The 22110-nt window shown below is 41.2% G+C and overlaps 1 protein-coding gene across 2 annotated transcripts in view; it reads right to left on the bottom strand.

The window, feature by feature from the left end:
- The window catches only part of POLA1 (DNA polymerase alpha 1, catalytic subunit), a 481679-nt gene that overhangs the window by 119103 nt on the left and 340466 nt on the right, over positions 1-22110 (bottom strand). For both annotated transcript variants that reach the window (XM_040338205.1, XM_040338204.1), the window contains exon 35: positions 21001-21117. In XM_040338205.1, the coding sequence (XP_040194139.1) occupies positions 21001-21117 (117 nt within the window). The remainder of the gene's footprint in view (positions 1-21000; positions 21118-22110) is intronic.

Consider the following 22110-nt stretch of genomic DNA (forward strand, 5'->3'; position numbering starts at 1 on the left):
GAAAATGCTTGCATCAGAAAAACCAGGGACAGGCATGTAACCACAGGGATCACAAGAGTTTGCAACCACTCCTGAGCTTCTAAAGTGTCTAGGTGAAGCCTAGCTGCAGTCTCTACTAGCAGAGAATAGCAGTCAATGGTTAGAACAGAGACCAGGCTCAAAAAAATTAGGACAACAACTTATTAGAACCGCCTTCTCCAATACACTTTGCTGCCTGACACTTCCATACATGCTGTCTTGGTGCAATGCATTCCCTCTTCTCGAATTGTCATGTAGTAAACAACAAATACATTGTTACCAAAAGCATTATTATGGTTTTTAAATCACAGCTGAAGCTATTGGGATTTGGCAGAAACTAGTAAATAGTGAACTGAGCGGACAGTGATGACTATACACAGAAGTAGAAAGGCCACAACCCTCTTATAGAATGGGTCCTGAAGAGGAACATCCATCACTGGATACAGTGCAAACTTGGGGAGATCTGACAGCTTTTTTACATCTTTAACATTCACAGGTAGGTCTCCTGTGACTCCCACTGTAAACTTGATACTATATCAAGTTTGATTTATGTCATAATGCACTAACCTGACAGCATTTAGCATAAGCGGTTGTAGGAGTCATCTCTTTGTCTTGATTGCTTCTATGTCCTGTTAGCACATGCATTCAACAGTAGGGTCTTGATTAGCTTACAATGCTGGCCCTAACCTATCCCAATCTGTTGTGTAGAGCAGCGTTTCTCAACTCCAGTCCTCAAGGCGCTCCCAACAGGTCATATGTTCAGGCTTTCCATTATTTTGCACAGGCAATTTGATCAGTTTTACTACGTTACCAATTACCACAGCCATTTCATCTGAGGTAAATGCTGAAAACATAACCTGTTGGGGCACCTTGAGGATTGGAGTTGAGAAACACTGGTGTAGAGGATTACATTTAAAGTAGTTGTAAACCTTAGTGATATAAAAAATATTTTTGAATAAATGTAAGCCTCAACATCCACCGCTGGAATTGTTGGTCAGGAGGGAGCCCGTTCCAGCTCCTGAGATAGCTCAGTATGAATGAAGATGTCCCTGTGACCACACATCCATGTCATCCCAAGGTATGATGGTAATTGGCGATCTCAGCCTGGACTCCGGCCATCCATGCCCTTAACGGTTTCCTTCCACCCCTAGGAGATTAATCATAGAAATTATTAGCTTCCAAAGCTGGCCCTACCTATCCCAGACTGTTGTGTAGAGGATTACATTTAAAGTAGTTGTAAAACTCAGTGATAATAAACATTTTAGAATAAATTTAAGTCTTTGATGAATCCATGCGTAGGTTTTAATAAAACTTGCCTCTTATACATTTGTGGCTGCTCAAGTGCAGGTCATGTGACCCCTGTTAAATCCCAAGTGATTCACGGACCTGTTGGTGGGCATATATAGAGCGACTGATGCTGGCTTTCCCTCTAGCCACGCCTCCTGTCCTCTTTGTGATGTCAGACGTGTCTGCCCCGCTCTAAAAACATCCACCAGCAGGTATGTGAATCGCTCGAGAATAACCAGCAATCAAGTGACCTGCTGGTGGGCATGTATGGGGCATACACATTTGATATGTCTGGGAGGCAGCTTTACAAAGAGGATAAGAGGAGGAAAGGCTGGAGGGGAAGCCACTGAATCAAGACCAGAGGTTTGGGCAAGAGGAGGGCATGGTTTACACCAACATCGGAAGATACAGGCATGCTGTTACCCTGCACAGTGTGTTTGCATCTAAGTGCGAGATAACAGAGGACAAACTGACCACCCTAACATGGATCAGCTGCCATGCTTAGTACGGTCAGTTTATGATTAGTAGGAGGGGCACAGGAAGGATCAACCAGGTAATAGAGAACAGCAGCAAGCATTAATATCAAAAGTAATATGAAAAAGCAAGAATACATTAAAAATACAGTGCAATTTTTTATTTGCGTTGTTGTAAACCCTTACATGTACCCACAGTAAAAAAAGGGGAAAACACTGCGCTAAACCAAACATAAAATAGAAAACAAAGCAGCTAGCACTCAAAGTAAAGAAAATGGTAGAACAATAGTGCAGAGCTAAAAAATGTGCACAATTGATTAAAAAAGCACAAAAAGTGAAAAGTGAACAAAATGTGAATAAAGTCTGTATAAAGATCTCATAAACTAAATATATATAAAGTCAGTGTGAAGACTCACAAAGCAAACATAAAATATATATATGGAGTCCGTGTAGGGTCCTATATCACACTGCATGTGACACTAGGTTGGTGAAATATCTCACAGTGCAGTGCACTTAGAATTCCATAAGGAAAGTGATGTATAAAAACATTGTCATGATGGTTGAGTATACAGTTGACTGAAGGGATCAACAAGGCATAATATGGAAGAGGTAAGTATATTGAGGTACTCTTACCAGAGGGTGTGGACTTAACTGTTTTAGGACAGTAAGTCTCATGAGCGTGGTGGTCTCAGCGGACCTGAATCTCTGCGTAGAAGAACTCCCCAGATGGCAGTGGCTGGACACGTCAGATGAAATGAGTATCACCGATCACAGGAACTGGATGGACATAACTTCAATAGCAGGACATTATTCAAATTTTGTTCACTTTTCACTTTTTTAAATCAATTGTGCACATTTTTTAGTGCTGCACTATTGTTCTACCATGTACCCACAGTGACTAGCATAGAGACTAAACAAATGCTCCTACATAAGTTGTAGCTGTGTATATGCAGCAATTTCTTCTGTAGAAGAAAACAGAATATAGGATTTCTGGGTAGCTCTAGTAGCCGGGGACAGTGATCAAGTATACATTATAGAAGAATACGCTTCTTTCATATTTCATGTCTGAGGTTTACAAATACTTTAAAATATATTTTACAATGTTTTGTTGGCATTTTATATGTACCTGAAGCACAGCGTTTGGCTAGGTTTGCACTAACCTGTGCTCTGGCAAATGGATCCACGGAAGATCCTTTTTCAGAGTGCGCTTAAGAAGACACTGTCAGACATCCAAGAGGTGATCCTGCTGCCTCCTGAATGCATACTTTTTGCCAAATGGCATTTTAAACAGGGCTAATACTCTGCGCATATGCAAGTCAATCAGCACTGCCCCACCAACTTGAAAAGCAGGGTTTGACAGGTGGTTCCATCTATCAACCCCAGCATCCCATATTAAATTTACCTCAGCTGTGACACAAAAAAAATTGTGGCATGTGAACTGCCTAAGATTGTACTTTACACACTAGGTGGATGGTCAAAATCGTAGTTTTACTACATGCGAGTCATCGCTCATTGGAAAACATTTTTCCTTTACATTTTTTCTTTAAAATTTTGATAATTTAGGTTTTTATTTAGACTATAATGTACTTACATTTTTTTCAGATTGGTTTAACATCCACCCCCGATTAGTGGTACTATCGACAAAATGCGTCAAGCTTTACAGAATGTAGTTTTGATCCCATAAAGGGTCTCTACCATACACATAATTTTTACTCCAACATGTGATCTGGTTACAATATGTACAAGGTTCATCATATCTATAGCTTATGATATGCTTTATAATGGCTTACATATGGTCAATTGCTTTTCATTTTACTTTCGTGTAGGATTTATTGATTTTTATGTTTTGTGTATATTTAGCAAAGACTGATATTTTACCCATGTAATGTTATACACTATGCTGGTTATATTAATAAATGTATTACATTTTTTGTCTGAGTATACCTGTCATCTGAAGTCCCAAATTTCTCCTTTTGGTCTCAAATAGTGATAGAGGCACACATTTGTATGTGTGCCTCATTTAACCACTTGCCGACCTGCCGCCGTCATACTGTGGCAGTTCGGCACGATCCCGTAAACCGTTATAGCTGTATGTCAGTTCATTTAAGTGGGGAGAACGGGTGCGAGCGATTGCTGGCATGAGAGGCAGAACAGGGACGTGTGTGTGTATAAATACACACATCCCTGTACTGTTCTGAGAGGAGATGCAGATTTTGAGTTCCTATAAGCTGGGAACCACGATCTGTCATCTCCTATAGTGAGTCCCATCCCCCTACAGTTAGAACACACAATAGGGAACACAGTAATCCCCTTGGATCGCCCCCTAGTGTTAACCCTTACCCTGCCAGTGACATTTACACAGTAATCAGTGCATTTTTATAGCACTAATCACTGTATATAGCCAACGGTCCCAAAAATGTGTCAAAAGTGTCCGATGTGTCCACCACAATGTCAAAGTGCCGATAAAAATCGCAGATAGTAGTAAAAAAAATAAAAATAAGAAAATGCCATAAATCTATCCCCCATTTTGTAGACGCTATAACTTTTGTGCAGACCAATCAATATACAATTTTTATCAACAAAAATATGAATAAGAATACACGTCTGCCTAAACTGAGAAAAAAAAATATGCTTTTTAAAAAAAAAAAAAAAAATTGGGGATATTTATTATAGCAAAAAGTACAAAATATATATATATATATATTTTTAAATTAGTCTTGTTTATAGCGTAAAAAAAACAAAAACAAAAAACGCAGAGATGATAAAATACCACCAAAAGAAAGATCTATTTGTGGAAAAAAAATAAGACGTTTGTCATGACAGCGCAATTGTCAGTTAGAGCGACACAGTCCGTATTGCAAAAAATGGCCCAGTCATTGAGCAAAATCTTCCGGGGCGGAAGTCTCCTCCCCCTTCTTTTTAAAGGGGTTGTAAAGGTACATTTCTTTTCATAAATAGCTTCCTTTACCTTAGTGCAGTCCTCCTTCACTTACCTCATCCTTCAATTTTGCTTTTAAATGTCCTTATTTCTTCTGAGAAATCCTCACTTCCTGTTCTTCTGTAACTCCACACAGTAATGCAAGGCATTCTCCCTGGTGTGGAGTGTCTTGCTCGCCCCCTCCTTTGGACCACAGGAGAGTCAGAACGCCCACTAACACACAGCTCCTTTCTCTATCTGCAACGTAGAGAGCGTCCTGACTCTCCTGTAGTCCAAGGGAGGGGGCGAGCACGACACTCCACACCAGGGAGAAAGCCTTGCATTACTGTGTGTAGTTACAGACAGAAGAACAGGAAGTGGGGATTTCTCAGAAGAAATAAGGACAATTAAATGCAAAATCGAAGGATGAGTTAAGTGAAGGAGGACTGCACTTAAGGAAGCTATTTAAAAAAAAAAAAAAAAAGTTTACCTTTACAACCTTTAAGTCTGGGAAAAAAGAAGGGAAAGGGGAGACATGATAGAAACCTTTAAATACATCAACAGAGTTAATAACATTTAGGAGGGTCGTTTTTTCAATATGAAACCAAAATCAAGAACACGGGGACATGACCTCAAACTAACTGGAGGAAAGTTCAAAACTAATTTTAGAAAGAACTATTTTACTGAAAGAGTGGTTGATGCTTGGAATTAACGTCCAGCAGAGGTAGCGAGACAGTCAATAGTAACTGACAAACATGCTTGGGACAAACTAAAATCTATCCGGAAAAAAAAAATTAAAAAAAATGGACAAACTCGATGGACTACTGCGTTGGAGGCAGCCATAAATTCCAGAACGCACATGTAGAGGTATACTGAGCGGTGCCGTTTTAACCTGAACAAGCTCCTCTTGGAAAGGAAAAAATCTTTGGCTTGGGCCAAGATTAGACCCAGATACTTCAGAATGTGTAAAGGCCATCTTGGTGAATTTAGGAGTCCAAGACTTACGATAAAAAGAGGTGCTTGGCACTGGTTTGGAAGTAAATGCCTGGGGAGAGTGAAAGGAACACTTTTTCTGAGAAGAAGTAGTAGCTGTAGGAGTCTAAAGCTGGATACACACTATAGATTTGTTTCCTTTAGATTTACAAAAAAAAAAAAAAAACATAATATGAGGTTCAAACCTAAACACTTTCAATTTGTAGGCAATCAGATAGGCCCTTGCATTATATAGTTGAAGGTAAATCAAGGGTAAAACAAAAGTTGTATATAGTGTGTATCCATATAGTGTGTAAACGCACCTTTCTCTCAGTGATTTCATTGATGAATTTATCAAAGGATTGCCCAAAAAGGTTTTAACCATTGAGAGGCACGGGAAGATATTTTAATTTGTTTTTTAAACAAGCAGGTTCTGCCACTTCTAGGTGAGGGGAACTCAGTGGGGTACTCCAGGCAATAGACTACAGAATGGATAGGGTTTTTCGTGTCCACATACAGGTACATTTATTGCTACAGCTGTGTTTCTGTATAAGACGGTAGCAAGAGTGTACTAATGTGCCGTGTTTTCAATGGAAAAAGCAGATGGGAAGAAATCAAATAGGAGGCGTGGCACAATTACCTCATCCTCCTGAGACGGGAAAGGAGGAGAAAAAATGGTCAAGTTTAAATTGCTTGTGCCAAGAAACGTTAGAGACAAAATGGCAGAGGTTAGCACAAAGTAAACACCCAAATCATCAGCCTGGTAAACTTCATAATGTGTTGATCATGTTTACAAAAGCCAGGAACCGATGCAAATACAATAGGGAACCCTGTATTACTTTACACTACACTAACCTATTAGAGAATCAGGCTTGGCCCATCATGGCGGGCATTACACTAAGAGGTCCCCAGGTTCTGGGTATGACAAAAGTCGACCATGGCCCTGTATAGAATCCTGCGGCCATCTACACAAGTTGCACTACATGTCAAGGTTAACACCCAATGATGAAGGATCCAGTGCCCAAAGCAAACACTACAGGCCAGCCACACACAGTGGAGTCTGGGTCCTCCCCCCAAAAGATACACACCAAGGATAACAGGAAAACTGTTAGATAAACCAGAGCATGGAAGAGATGTTGGGGGGGTGGAAGAAATTTAATGTTAAAAAAAAAAGAAAATAATTTTTGAGAGAATAGTCCATTGCCTAAGGAACCTAGAAAAAAAAACTGGAATCTCTGAGTAGGGGTCATATGGTGGGCTTTGGTGGCAGCCACAATCAAGCTTTTTTTTTTTTTTAGCCAATGTCCAATCACCAGAAGGTAGATGAAATAATCATCTAAGAATACAAGTTGTATGTCTTATATGATTAAGATACAGGACTTTATTCTTGAAGTTAATTCAGGAACACATCTAATTGCTCATTTATATCCAGGAGACTGGACTTATCTGATCCTCCTCTCCCACAGGATCCCTCTAAGCTGTACTACCGTCTCTTAGAGTCTCTTCTCCCCTATGCTCTGACAGTTGCAGGTTGTCTAAAATGCACTGGACATGAGGATGCCAGCAAAAAGTCCACTGCCCGAGACTGCCTTGTGCCAAAAGAGGAGAGGATGAGGCAAAACTGCTTTTTGGTGACCTTTAAACATCAGTGTGTATTTTTTGAAGATCACGCTATACTAAAAAAGAAAAAAAAATAGAGTAGTACAACTACTACTCAGTCTGCTGTTGAACCTAGAAGCCAGAAGGTCCATATCTGGTTTTCCCCTCTGACAGGGGTCTTGAAAAACCTTTGGGTAAAGAGAATCAATGAGGAATGCCCCGTTAACAATGAAAAGCAATCACAGGGGTTAGCAACTAGCTAAAGACTTGAGCTGCAGTGGACAAACCAAAAGGATGGGCAATAAACTGGTAATATCGTGAGACCACTGCAAAAACGCAGAGAGTGTTAATGCATTGGAAAGATGAGGACATTCATGTAGACATCATCGATATTTACAGAGGCCAAAAGATCTCCCAGATGGAGAGAAGTGATGCCTTCCCCTGAAGATTCCATGCAAAATTGTTGCTCTCAAAGAAGGTTCAAGAATTTTGTGATATTCACAACTGTGCAAAAGAATTGATTTTTATCAATTAACAAAATGGAAATTAAATTAACAGAAGTGTTGTCCAAATCAAATCAATATTTGGTGTGCCCACCCTTCACCTTCAAAACAGAATCAATTCTTCTAGATACAATTGCACACAGTTTTTGAAGGAACTTAGCAGGTAGGTTGTTCCAAACATCTTGGAGAACTAACCACAAATATTCTGTGGATGTAGGCTGCCTCAAATCCTTTTGTATCCATGTAATTCCACACTCCAGGACTCCATTGTTCTTTACACCGAAGTTAGTTATTTGTGACACTGGATGTATGCTTATGGGGGTCGTTGTCCTGATGCAGAATACATTTGGGACCAATCGCACACCTCCCTGATGGCATGATGGATAAGTATATATGCCTGAATTTCTCAGCACCAAGTACACCTTAGAACCTGAGCAAATCCCCAACTCCACTTGTAGAAACCGCTGCAAACTTGCAAGGAACCTTCAATATGCTTCACTGCTGCCTGCAGACAGATTGTACCACTCTCCAGCTCTTTGTGTACAAACTGCTTCTTGCTACAGCCAAATATTTCAAATGTGGACTCATCAGTTCAGAGCATTTGCATTTTTCTGCACCCCAGTTCCTTTGTTTTTGTGCATGGTTGAATCGCTTATATTTGTTTCCTAGTCAAAAGGTATGGCTTTTTGGCTGCAATTCTTCCATGAAGAACACTTGTCAGACTTCTCTGAACAGTAGATGGGTGTACCTGGGTCACACTAGTTTCCACCAGTTCTGTGCTTATGGCAATGTGGACATTTTCCAATGTCGAAGGGAGGTAAGCATAATGTGCGTTTTACCTGCTGCATTGGCCGTTGACAGTTTCTTTGTGCTTCTTCAAAATACCTTGACCAGCACATCTTGAAACCCCAGTCTGCATTGAAATCTTTGCCTGTGAGAGACAGAGCTGAAGCAGTAGAACTACCCTATGTCTTGTTGCGGTGCTCAGGCTTGTCATAATGTCTTTCACAACCTCACCTTAATAGCAGTCTTGCTGTTCCTCACCCAGTTTTAAGCCTCATGCACAATACAAGAGGACATGGTGCCATGGATAAAGGGGCAGATAAGTCTCTACATATATGAGAGCTCTCAAATGCAAACATTGCCCATGGGACTTAGAGGAGTTTTACCACAAACAAACCAGTAGTTTCTTATAAAATCCTATTTGTATTCACATACATCATTAAAATCATATTAAATTGCATAACCCGTCACAAAATTATGAATAATTGTATGACAGCATATATGCATACAGGAATAGCCAGTTGCTATTCTACAACTACACTTGTTTCATGAAGGAACGTTTACTTCTTTAGGAGCTAATAACGTTCAATGGGATATCTGCAGAGAAACCATGTCATTAATATGTCATATTCAGAATACATACCAATGAATACATCGGCAAAAAAACAAAACAAAAAAAAACAACTTCCAAAAGTAACAATTGATGGGCAACACAAAACATGACTTACCCACCAATCGTACATGTATAAAAAATATCTATATATCAATTCCTTTTCCGGCAAAATAAATGGAGTGCAATGGGGGAAGCACCATGGGGAAGTCTTGTCCGGAAGCTGTGGATAGGGAATGAGAGCACCAGACAAGAACCACACAACAAAGGTCACAAAACAGGGTGCCCCACAAATAGTGGGTAACTACAATAAAATATTGTAGATATCCCATTAAACGGTATTATAGCTGAAGAGGTGTTGAGTTGTAGGCTATCCACTGGCTGTTCCTATATGAACATATGCGATCATACAACTATTCATCACTTTATATGTTCTATGCAATTTGAATACGATATTATGTATACAAATTAGATTTTCTTAAGAATGTACTGATTTGCTTGTGTGTGGTGCAACTACTCTAAAGTCCCATGGTTAATGTTTGCATTTGAGTTCCATGTTTTAAGCCTCCTTCACAATGGTTTCTGTTTCAGTTAAGCACTGTTTTTCAACTAGAGTTGCACGATTCTGGCTAAAATGAGAATCAAATTTATTATTTTTTGCTTAGAATTTTTAAGATCACGATTCTCTCAATTCTCATAGCGTAACATCATCTTTAACTTTTCCAAAAAAACTGGGCTAACTTTACAGTTTAGTCTTTTATATATGTTTGGATTCATACTTTACAGCATTTCTTCACACCTGCCTAAAATTGTTGCACAGTACTGTAGTTTAGGGTGAATGTCCCCTTTCCCTCTCAGAAAGGTAAACAGGTCTGAATAGGAACTATGGAATTTTTCCTTTTCTGGAACAATGGTTATGATCCACTGACAGAGCAATGTGAAAGTCTGCTAGTCTTTGTGGGAATGTTGGTAGGTCTGACAACATCAAGAGAAGATAAAGAGTTTTAAATTCTAGCTTGTAACCCCAAGGTATCAATATTCTGGACCCCAGCATCCTGAAACCTGGTGGCCATACATTCCCTCATTGCGAGGAAGTCTTGTTTGTTAGTCTGGGAGTCCAGGGTTAGGGCTGGAACGGAGTCCCAGGCTTGACCTCAAAAACCTGAGAAGAATTAAACTTTTCTTAACTCCAAAGTAGAGTGTTTCCCAGATTGAGGCCTGGCTTTGTTTTGATAGGGCACATGAGTGCCCTTTCCTTCTGGGATGTCCTTGATAAAAGTTGTCTAGGGATACAAAGAGGAGTTCATCAAAGGGCACACACAATAAGCATTTATTGCACTGAAGTTCCACAGACCAATATTTGAGCCAAAGGGTCCTCTGCATATGCACCAACAGGAGACCTATTCAGGGCATATTATCCACCATAAAGCCATAGGCTTGAGCTCCAGCTGTTGGACTGAAGGAATCTCTAGGATAGAACTAGCCTCACTAGAAATATGCTTGAACGTCCAAGATGTGTCAGATGGACATGGCAGCAATGGCAGATTGAAGAGCAGGGTATGCAAGTGAAAAATAGGATTTTTGTAATAGCTTACCTGTAAAATCCTTTTCTTGGAGTACATCATGGGACACAGAGCAGCATAGTAGTTACTATGTGGGTTATAGAGCCTACCTTCAGGTGATGGACACTGGCACACCCAAAACAGGAAGTCCCCTTCCCCTATATAACCCCTCCCATACCAGGAGTACCTCAGTTTTGTAGCAAGCAATGAATATCCCAATATCCCCAAACAAGAGGGGTGGGAGGCTCTGTGTACGCCAAGAAAAGGATTTTACAGGTAAGCCGTTACAAAAATCCTATTTTCTTTCTCGTACATCACAGAACACAGCACAGCATAGTAATTACTATGTGGGATGTCCCTAAAGCAATGCCAATAAGGGGAGGGAGACACCAAAAGAAAAGCTGGGCGCCATTAGACGTGAGGACCTATACTGCCGCCTGCAGCACACTGTGCCCAAAGGTGATATCCTCATGCCTTCTTACATCCAAATGATAAAATTTAGTGAATGTGTGTACTGACGACCAAGTCACCAAGCCTTACAGACTGGAGCCATGGAGACCTGGTGAAGCACTGCCCAAGAAGCGCCAACCGCTCTAGTGGAGTGTGCCTTAACTTTAAATGGAGGAACCTTCACTTTCAAACCATAGGCTTGAGAGATGACCTGTCGAATCCACCTAGAAATTGTAGACCTTGACGCTGCCTGACCCTTTCTGGGACCTTCCGGCAGAACAAATAGAACATCAGTCTTGTGAATCTAGGCAGTAGCCTTAAGATAGACCCTAACTGCCCTCACTACATCCAAGGAATGTAATGACTTTTCCTTCGCAGAACTAGGTTCTGGAAAAAAAAAAGAAGGGCGAACCAAATCCTGGTTCAAATGAAAACTTGACACGACCTTAAGAAGAAAAGATGGATGAGGTCGCAGAATTGCTCTATCCCTATGAAGAATCAGATATGGCTCCTTACAGGAATAGGGCTGCCAATTCAGATACCCTCCTGGCAGAAGATATGGCTACCAAGAATACCAATTTCCTAATCAAAAGGACTAAAGGAATGTGGGGGGAAAGGTTCAAAGGGCTGTCTTTGTAGCACAGAAAGAACCAGATTGAGGTCCCAGGGGCCTTGATTGGTGGGGATTAATACGAATGACCCCATGTAAAAAAAAGATTTAACTAGCGAATGAGTAGCTAGTGGCCTTTGAAAAAATATCAACAAGGCCGAGACCAGCCCGTTGATGGTGCTCAAGACTAATTTCATGTCTACACCTAATTGTAGAAAGTCAAGAACCCTTCCTATAACATATCTACGAGGATGCCACCTCTTGGCCTCACACCAGGCCACATATGCTTTCCACACCCTATAATATATAAGCCTGGATGCTGGCTTCCTTGCATTAATCAGGGGACACCACAGAGTTTGAAAGCCCTCTCTTCTTTAAGATGTGGGATTCAATAGCCAGAGCGTTAAACTTAGGGTTCGTAAGGAAGGGTGGAATATTGGCCTTTGTGAGAGCAAGTCTGGACGAAGCGGAAGGGTCCACGGATCCCCTACTGACATTTTTACAATCTCTGTGTACCAGGACCTTCGGGGCCATGCCGGAGCCACAAGAATCACTGGCCTGCCCTCTACCCTGATCCTGCGAAGGTAGTCGAGGTAACAGCTGCAACGGTTCCAGGGTTTTTTGTGACCCTGGGCCTGCCCTTGAGCCTTTACCCCCGTACCGGGAGGCCGTCGAAACTGCTGAAGTTCCTGGAACTGGAGAGGTTGGCAGCTTAAAAGAGGGACCACTAAAGCTCTTTTTGACGGGAAAAAGTGCTTTTCCCACTAGAGATTTTCTGAAAATATACTTATCCAGGTCCTCCCCAATCAATCTCTCCCCATTAAACGGAAAGCCAGCCAGGAGCTTTTTACAAGGTGTCTTGGCTGATCAGTTTAACCATAAAAGCCTACGCATATGTACCAAAAGCAGCATAAGTCGGGAGGCCTGATGGATGGAATCCTTGATGGCATCAACCGTGAAGCATAATGCTGTAGGCAAATCGTCGAAATCCCGAGCTTGCTGAGCGGGAATTTCCTTCAGAACCTGCTTCATTTGATCTTTCAAAGCTTGACAGATACCTATAGCTGCCACTGCAGGCTGAGCTACCATCCCAGCCATAGCAAAGGAAGTCTTTAGCAACGTTTCCAATCTCATATCAGTAGGGTCCTTAAACATCTGCACATTGTCCACAGGACAAGTCAGAGTTTTGTTCACACAGGAGATGGCAGCATCCACAGCAGGAATACCCCACTTTTTGGTGAACTTTTTCTCCATAGGATATAGAATTGAAACCTTTTAGGAGGCAAAAAGAGCTTATCTGGATGCTCCCAATCTAGATAAATAAGTCCTTCTAATAGAGGATGGACTGGAAAGGAGCAGCTAGCTTGTGGGACTTTCAAAGAGCCCAAAGAAGAAACAGCGCTAGCTGCTGGTTCTGATAGGGGTAATTTAAATGCTGAACGGCCCATATATTCGCTAGGGATTGAACAAATTCTCAGTCTGAGAGGCTAAAAAAGGCTCCTCCAAAAGTAGACTCCTCGGAGTCAGAAACATCAGAGTGCGCCTCTGCTTGGTCCCCTGATGATAACTCAATCTCCTCCGGGGAGAATTGCTCCGCTGTCAGGGATTCCAACATAGGAGAGGGGGACCTGGCACGCTTTCTCTGGTAGGGAGGATGCGATCAATGCCGCCAACCTCTGTTCCAATCCTCCTAGGGCTGAGGCGAAAACATCTTCCGTCAAACAGGAGGGCTAAGGACAATCGCAGCACCCATCAACCCCGATGGCTCACCCGGGCGACTACTTCTGATTTATCAGGGAAGGATGGGACCGCAGAAGCATGGCCAAGATCCTTAGAGCCCGATGGGGAACCTTTTGGCTTTTTAGATCCAGAGCCTTTGGAAGGCATAGTCTCAAGTACAAAGCCAAGGTACTCCTAGCCAAGTTGCATCCACTGCTGAGCTATAGACCAGCGAAAATGCTGCCATTACCAGCTCAGTCTCGATGCTGAGCTAATGTGCCTGGGAATGCCTGTATATACCACCTGCTTTAATACTGTACTATAGCTTGTAACCTTATACTGCTTAGCTCACACCCAGCGCTCCTGTGTCCCACCATCAGCCGTCTGCTCAAAGACTGCGCTTTAAATAGTCAAGGCTGCCCTGCGCAGATGATTAGGGAAACGAGGAGCACTGGCACGCTAGTCCCCACCCACTTCCTTTGCCTAGCGCGGACACATTTCCGGCATCCCCCCCCCCCTGGAGGAAGGGGAGCTCTCCTCAGCCGGAGGAGAGGAGAAAGAAGCGCCGAGGAACACCGCAAGCCACAGCTGTCAACGGTGAAGTCCATTTCTGCTGGTAAGCAAGTGAAGGCATGTCTTATATCCGGGTAGGAAAAGACTTCAAAGCAGTATACCAAAGGCTACTCACTTTCTGCATGTTAACAAAAAATTAAAAATTTTGCATCCTCTAGTGGCAAAATGTAGGTACCGCAGCCACCCCACCTGTACACAGGCTTAGTGGTTTTAAACAGACAAAAATAAACAGCAGGCAAGACACATTAGCTCAAACGGAAGACTCCCTGTTGAACCAAGTTCCCCAGGGACTTCCACGCCGCAGGGCTCTGATGGCCCAATCTTCACCCATTACGGCGGGCTATGTCTTAAGACCTTCATGGCTAGAATCTCTCCACTCACCTGGACCTGGATCGCATGCTGTCAGAAAAACTTTAGGCATTTGGTCTCACCAAAGTACTGGAACCCAGGATCCAGCCCTCCTAAGAGAAGCATTATAGGCAAAACCTTGTTCTTCATAACCGAGGCCCGGGTACCGTTCACTTTGGCTATGAAGCACTTTGGACAGATCCGGATTTAGCTTGCATAGGCCACAAAGGAAATATAAGCAAACCTTTCTTCAACTGTGACCAACACCTAAGAAACTGGTGAAAAAACTGAGGTACTCCCGGTATGGGAGGGGTTATATAGGGGAGGGGACTTCCTGTCTTGGGTGTGCCAGTGTCCATCACCTGAAGGTAGGCTCTATAACCCACATAGTAATTACTATGCTGCTCTGTGTCCCGTGTCGTATGAGAAAGAAATAAGGCCTTTGAAAGGGCTTCTAGCCTTTAAACACCGGGATGTCCACTACAAGAACAGTCAAATTCTTGTTAAGACGGCTGTATCCACTACATGGATTAACCTTCTTTAACCACTTAAGACCCGGACCAAAATGCAGGTAAAAGACCAGGCCTTTTTTTGTGATTTGGCACTGCGTCGCTTTAATTGACAATTGTGCGGTCGTGCGACGTGGCTCCCAAACAAAATTGGCGTATTTTTTTCACACAAATAGAGCTTTCTTTTGGTGGTATTTGATCACCTCTGCAGTTTTAATTTTTTGCGCTATAAACAAAAATAGAGCGACAATTTTGAAAAAAATGCAATATTTTTTTACTTTTTGCTATAATAAATATCCCCCAAAAATATATATATATAAAAAAAAATGTCCTCAGTTTAGGCCGATACGTATTCTTCTACCTATTTTTGGTAAAAAAAAAAATCGCAATGAGTGTTTATTGGTTGGTTTGCGCAAAATTTATAGCGTTTACAAAATAGGGGATAGTTTTTTTGCATTTTTATTTTTTTTATTACTAATGGCGGCAAACAGTGATTTTTTTCATGACTGCGACATTATGGCGGACACTTCGGACAATTTTGACACATTTTTGGGACCATTGTCATTTCACAGCAAAAAATGCATTTAAAATGCATTGTTTATTGTGAAAATGACAGTTGCAGTTTGGGAGTTAACCACAGGGGGCGCTGTTGGGGTTATGTGTTCCCTGAAGTGTGTTTACAACTGTAGGGGGGTGTGGCTGTAGGTGTGACGTCATCGATTGTGTCCCCCTATAGAAGGGATGACACGACCGATGCTGCCGCCACAGTGAAGAACGGGGAAGCCGTGTTTACACACGGCTCTCCCCGTTCTTCAGTTCTGGGGACCGATCGCGGGACTCCAGCGGCAATCGGGTCCGCGAGTCCAGGAGCTTCAGACCGGGTCGCGGGCGCGCGCCCGCGACCCATGGCTGGGTACTAGTAAAGGACGTACCTGTACGTGGATGTGCCCAGCCGTGCCATTCTGCCGACGTATATGTGCAGGAGGCGGTCCTTAAGTGGTTAATAGGATATTGCTGGGCAAAGAGTTTGGGAGGAGTGAACATTGTTTGGATTAGGCCAAGCACTATTCAAAATAAGTTGCACAAGTGAGGGCACAGGGAAAGTTAACAGGCCGGGTACTCGAGAGACAGCCAATGCAGGTGGCTCCTGGTCCACACATCTGCTGACAATGTCAAAATCGACTTAAATGGTATTTCTACGTTTCCTCATGCAAGTCATCTAATAGGGATATGGTACATTCCGCATCCTCCTTAGCTGCTTGTGCAGAGGCAGTTCCCGCAACAGATAAAACAGAGGGCATGAGATCCTGCCAGTGGCCTCTGCATTCTGAGCCAGCTAACATGACAAACTTTCCCCTAAAAATTCATAGGACATAGGAGGGGAGCCATGCCTGAAACAGTTAAAGAAGACTCCAAGGGGTGTTCTGACTCTAGCAGAAAAAGTTGACCTGGGCCCCAGATCATAAAAGGTCAGTGCTGATGAGGGATACCTTCCAGCTGTGCTATTGTATTCTGACATTGGAAGGTTCCCCTGCCATCAGAATACAAAGATCACTGCCAGCAGATACAGCCGACAGCAGCGATAGCAAGAAAAACAAACAACAGAAAGGCTGGTTGTACTGAAGCCGATCAAAGGAATCAAGTTAGTACAACCAGCCTGCCCATAGACAAATTGTTATTCGGCAAGTTCCTGCTGAAATGGCTGAATTTCGATCCGTCAGTGGGCTTAGGGTGCATTGAGGCTTCACCCTGCAGATGAACTGTGCTTCTTTACGCCACCAACCATTTTCTCTCTTCATTAAGCCTCACTGTATTCATTTGACTGTTTCTACTGCCTACAATTACTATTTTACAAACATTTTATACTGGTGGCGTAAGAGCATAAAAGGTTGGCAAGGATACTATATATTTTTATTACAAATACAAAAACCACTTACAATATTCCCTGGAAATCAATTCTAATCCACCAATTAAATGTCAACAGCAAGAGCCACAGTGGGCCTCATGCATTAAAGTTAGAGGAAAATAAACGTCTGTTCCAAAAAAATGGAAGTACATGTGTAATTGCTAACAAGTGTAATCTGACTGGATGCTAAGAACAAAAATTCATAATTTTTTATAAAAGTTTGACCTTAAGTTGTGCGTTTCCCATAAATCTAAAAGCATTATACGGTGTGGTATGCAACATATAGAGGATCTGCATAGCTTGTTGATCATTCCATTCATTTTATTTTTCATCACAAAAATAAAAAACATAAGGAGTGTATACAGACAGCAGCTATGCATTTTAATTACAAAAGTCTCTAAATTTCTCATTAGGAGAGCTCTGCTGGGGAAGGAGTTAAGCAGATTTCCCTCCTTTTACTTAACACCAAAATGTGTAGGGTTTAGGCTGCTCAATGAAACTTGGATGTGCAGTGGATGGTTTTCGCAATGTGAAATAAAAGTGGTGGGAGTGTGAGGTCAGAGGGGTACCAAAAACAAGGAAAATCTGTAATCATTCACAAGTGGTAAGCCACTGGGCTTACAACCAGCTTTGGAAATGTTTTTTTGAAAAGCATAATAAGCTTAGTTGAGGCCAAGCAAAGCTAAGGCCTCTAACACTCAGACAGACGCCATCACAAAGAAATCATAACACCATATAATACAGACTCAAGGACCCGAATAGAAAGCCTTGCCTCGTATGAGCTCGGCTACATTTCAACAGATGACATAGACCCTTGTTTACCAAGGAATTTCCTAGAGATTCAACATTATTGAAAAACTAGAGCTGGACAGGGATTAACTCATGCTGTAATAGAGCCTATATTATTTGTATGAAAGAAAGTACTTTGTGCCAAACATTACTGCGTAAATTAGCGGCAATGAAAAATCAAGAGTATGTATCAAATTTGCATTTAGAGGAAAAAATACAAATTAAAGGCATGCGCACAACACACAGTTTAATGATGTTCTGTACATTTTTCCCTTAGAAAAGCAAACTTATATTATAAATGTCCCTGAAGAAATGACATTTAGTTGCCAATAACGATGTCAACTACTTTCCCTTAAATAACTGTTCCTGAATTAAAGCCGTCAATAACAGAGCTCCATGTAAAAAAAAATAAAAAAGGAAGGGATTGCTTAACTCTCCGGTTACCCGCACCACCTAATGCCATTTCACTGCTCTCAGTGGGTTCTTCCCTTAATTGTCATGTCCTTACTATGTCTTGTAGTGACGTAGGGGCAGGCGGGAGGAACTGCAGAGGAAGAGCCAGGTTCTGCAGAACACTTCTGTTAAAGGCTTTCTTGTCAATGGTGTGAGCAGGAGGAGCAGTAACTTATATGTACAGGGAGCTCATTTTCTAGCAACTTTAATTTGATGGCGTTGCTTTACATAACCATTAGTGACCTGGTGTAAACTATACATATAATTTTATGAATACCCATTTCACTGACTTGAATATGCACGATTTAACATTATATATATACATATATATATATATATATATATATATATATATATATATATATATATATAATCACCATGCCACATACACTGCTCATATGTATCGTTGTGGTCATTCCATATATACTGTGCAGGCATACAGCAAACCTTTCATATTCATACATACAGTATGCAGAGATGCACGCCATATACGAACACATGTGAACATAACAATTACCGTATTTATCGGCGTATAACACGCACCCTAACTTTAAGAAGGAAGTTTCAGGAAAACAACTTTCCACAGCCCCCTGCGGCGATATATAACATATAAAAATAGATATATAATGGCACAAAGTGAAACCACTTGAAAGAATCTTGTAACCCCAGAAAAGAGAGCGATCAATGGTGAACTGAAACTTTATAAAACTGATCCAACTGGTCCAAGCCTCCGACTAGTGGCAGACAAAGGTTCTGGCTGCACCAAATTAAAAATAATGGGACAGTGTGACACAGATTGAATACATTAAAACAAGCTCATGGTTAAGGCTGAGCTTGCTTTGACTCCGACAGCTGTGAAAAATCAGAGGTTTTACTGGTAGTCAAAAGGTGTGTGGACTATTCACTTGCATATCTGTTATGGCATTATCCTACAGTCCATTCGGACAGGGTCACTCTCTGCTCTGTAGGCAGACCATTTAGAGCAACATTTTCATGGACGTTTATAATGCTGCCAACAAACTATGGGTGCCTGTAAAATAGTGGGCTGAGAGTACAGCATTCAGTCTCCCAAACTTAACACCAGAAGATCTGGATGAAAAGTATAAAAGCATACAATTACGCTTACTTGATCCTAAACTAGAGAGCATAAAGAAGCGGAGTGGAGATAGAATAGAACACCTGTCAGTTTTCATTTCTCTGTGCCTCCATTAGGGAGATTCACCCTCTCTGTGTCGGGTGTCTTATCATTAAAAGTGATTATATATATATATATATATATATATATATATATATATATATATATATATATATATATATATATATATATATTATACACGCAAACAATTTTGGGTTGCCCCTAGAAAAAAAAATAGATTTTCCAATACACTAGTTCCTGGAATACAAGTCATGTAACACTGTACTTCTCAATGCAGTTCTCAAACAAGAGAAATATGCATATCTTTTACTAGGGGGCACTGTAGGGAAAAGGCTCCAGTTTATGTCATGTAACACTGTACTTCTCAATGCAGTTCTCAAACAAGAGAAATATGCATATCTTTTACTAGGGGGCACTGTAGGGAAAAGGCTCCAGTTTAGTTTGCTTGTGGTGTGGGCTTCATCTTGTATCTCCTACAGTTGGGTGATTGTTGGAATACAGTAGAAAAGTTTCTGTTCTATCAGGCCTTAATTGACTGATAAATGAGTTTATCTTTATAACATATACATGATTCCTATTCGGGTTCTCATCATCACATTATGTTTAGAGCAATTTCTGCTTAGCGCAAAGCTTCAATTTGCAAATATTGTGAGAAAAAAATATTATTTTCCAAATGCTGCAAGGATGACAAAACACATCCTGGAGAGCCAGAGGTGCCCAAAAGAAATACTTTATGGAATGAAGCTTTTTCATTCATTTCAGAAACACTTTGCGATGATCCAGAAGCAACAAAGTGTTTCTTCACCAGCAGCATCATCAAGTAGGGAAGATTTCCAAACCTCCCAAAAATACCTTCATTTATAAATAAAATGACATCTGAAAAAAGGGAGAGCATTGATCAAGCCCTTGCAAGTAATGTATTCTTCTGGATCAGCATTGCCAATAACTGAAAATGCACATTGGCAGGAAACTTTTATATTGTGAGGGAAAGGGGGGTTCTCATGTATAATTGAACTTTCTAACACATACAGTCCTTGATATTTAATTTGGAACACACAATTTTAAAAAGCGAGTTTAGTGTATTTACGGAATAATCTGTACTTTTATTTCAAGCATAATGTTTTTATATATACTGCATTTCACCTTCCCGGTGTAACAAAAAGACTTTCAATTTGTAAAACTGTCAAACACTAAATTTTTTATTTTTAGAATTTTTTCAAAATTACCATTTATTTCTGGGGAAAAAACGTTGGCGTCAAAATTCCTTTACTCCATCTATAATGATCTGTGACCACTGTGATTGGCTGTCATGTGATTGGGAACTTTCCATTAGTCAATCGGTAACTGTGCTGGGACGCGTAAGCAGCACTTGGCACCAAGGCCAACCCACCGAATGGCCTCATATTTGAGTGTGGTCAGCGCCAAGAGCTTAAGACATAGGCTGGTCCCAACTTATGTTGGAAAGCTAGGTAAGGCTGTACCACTAGGATGTTGCTTATCCTGTACTTTACAAAAACTGAAAAACAGGGGGAGATCTTGGAATACTTTTTTTTTAAATGTTTGTATTAGGTTAAGGACTGCTTTAAAATACCTGCATTGTACAAGACAACTTTGTGGGCCAGAATTCATCTTCTATTCAAAGTACCACAGGGAAGTCTGCTTTTGAGCTGTACAACAAAGCTCCAATTTACAGAGCCCCATGCATAAATACTAACAACTTGACCAGTCAGGGGACAAAGCAAAACATCACATTTGAGACTTACTTCGGATCTTAACGTTGCTTTCATACAGGCCTGGCAGATTGGCCCACTGCGAGAAAAGTTTAAGGGAACGCGTCGTGTCCGGTTCTGGCAGGTCTGCTCTTCACATACTAGCCAACCCTGAAAATAATCCAAATGCAAAATATTATTCATTAGGAATCCGATTTAATATACTAAACATTACTGGCAAAAGCAGTTAACCTATATCACACACCTACAGGTAATTTCAACTTCTTTAAAGGGGTCTATTTACAAAGGTTTTTACACGATTCTCAGTTTTCTCCCAAGACTCACACATTTATTTAATTACATTTAATTGAGGGAAAAAAAGTGGCAATACTTAAGAGAAAGCTGTGTGAAAACATTTACATCTAGACCCCACAGTGACAGGATTAAGGCCTTGTTTACACCTATGCATTTTTTAGCACATTTTCAGTTTTGAAAAAACACTACAGTCTATACAACATTGTATGCTATAGCTGTAGTTCACATCTGTGCACTTTATGGAAAGGGCCAGGGACCTTTTTTTAGGTTTTTGTTTCCATAGACGTCAATGGATGAAAAGCATGTATTGAAAAACTTAACATCCACCTGCAATATGAAAACTGCAACCTGCATAGGTGTGAATCAAGCTGGGTTCACACTGATACTACACGACAGTCATACGACTTTCATCCTACTATGCTCTGTGACATAAGTCCTACATTCACCCAACTGGAATGAACAGGATACTACTTTGATCCAACTTTGTGATAGTCTGACTTGTCCTTTGACCAAAACAATCCCAGTGAGAGATAAATTCCCTTTACTGCTGCTGTAATCACCATGTCGGATGGTAAGGACAAGGATCCTACTTTGATCCGACTTCAATGATATTCAATGGGCTGAAGTAGGATCAAAGTCGGACCAAAGTTGTACAGGGAGCATATTTTCAAAGTCGGACCGACTTGTGTCGGACCAGTTAAGACAGCTTTCATAGGGAAACATTGACTTTCACACGTCATGCGACATGAGCTCCCAATGTTGGAGCGTTTGTCGTACCAGTGTAAACACAGCCGGAAGGCTGGGTTCACACTGGTACGACACGACAGTCGTACTACTTTGAATCTGACT

Source organism: Rana temporaria, chromosome 2 (assembly GCF_905171775.1).
Source record: "Rana temporaria chromosome 2, aRanTem1.1, whole genome shotgun sequence".
Taxonomy (NCBI): Eukaryota; Metazoa; Chordata; class Amphibia; order Anura; family Ranidae; genus Rana; species Rana temporaria.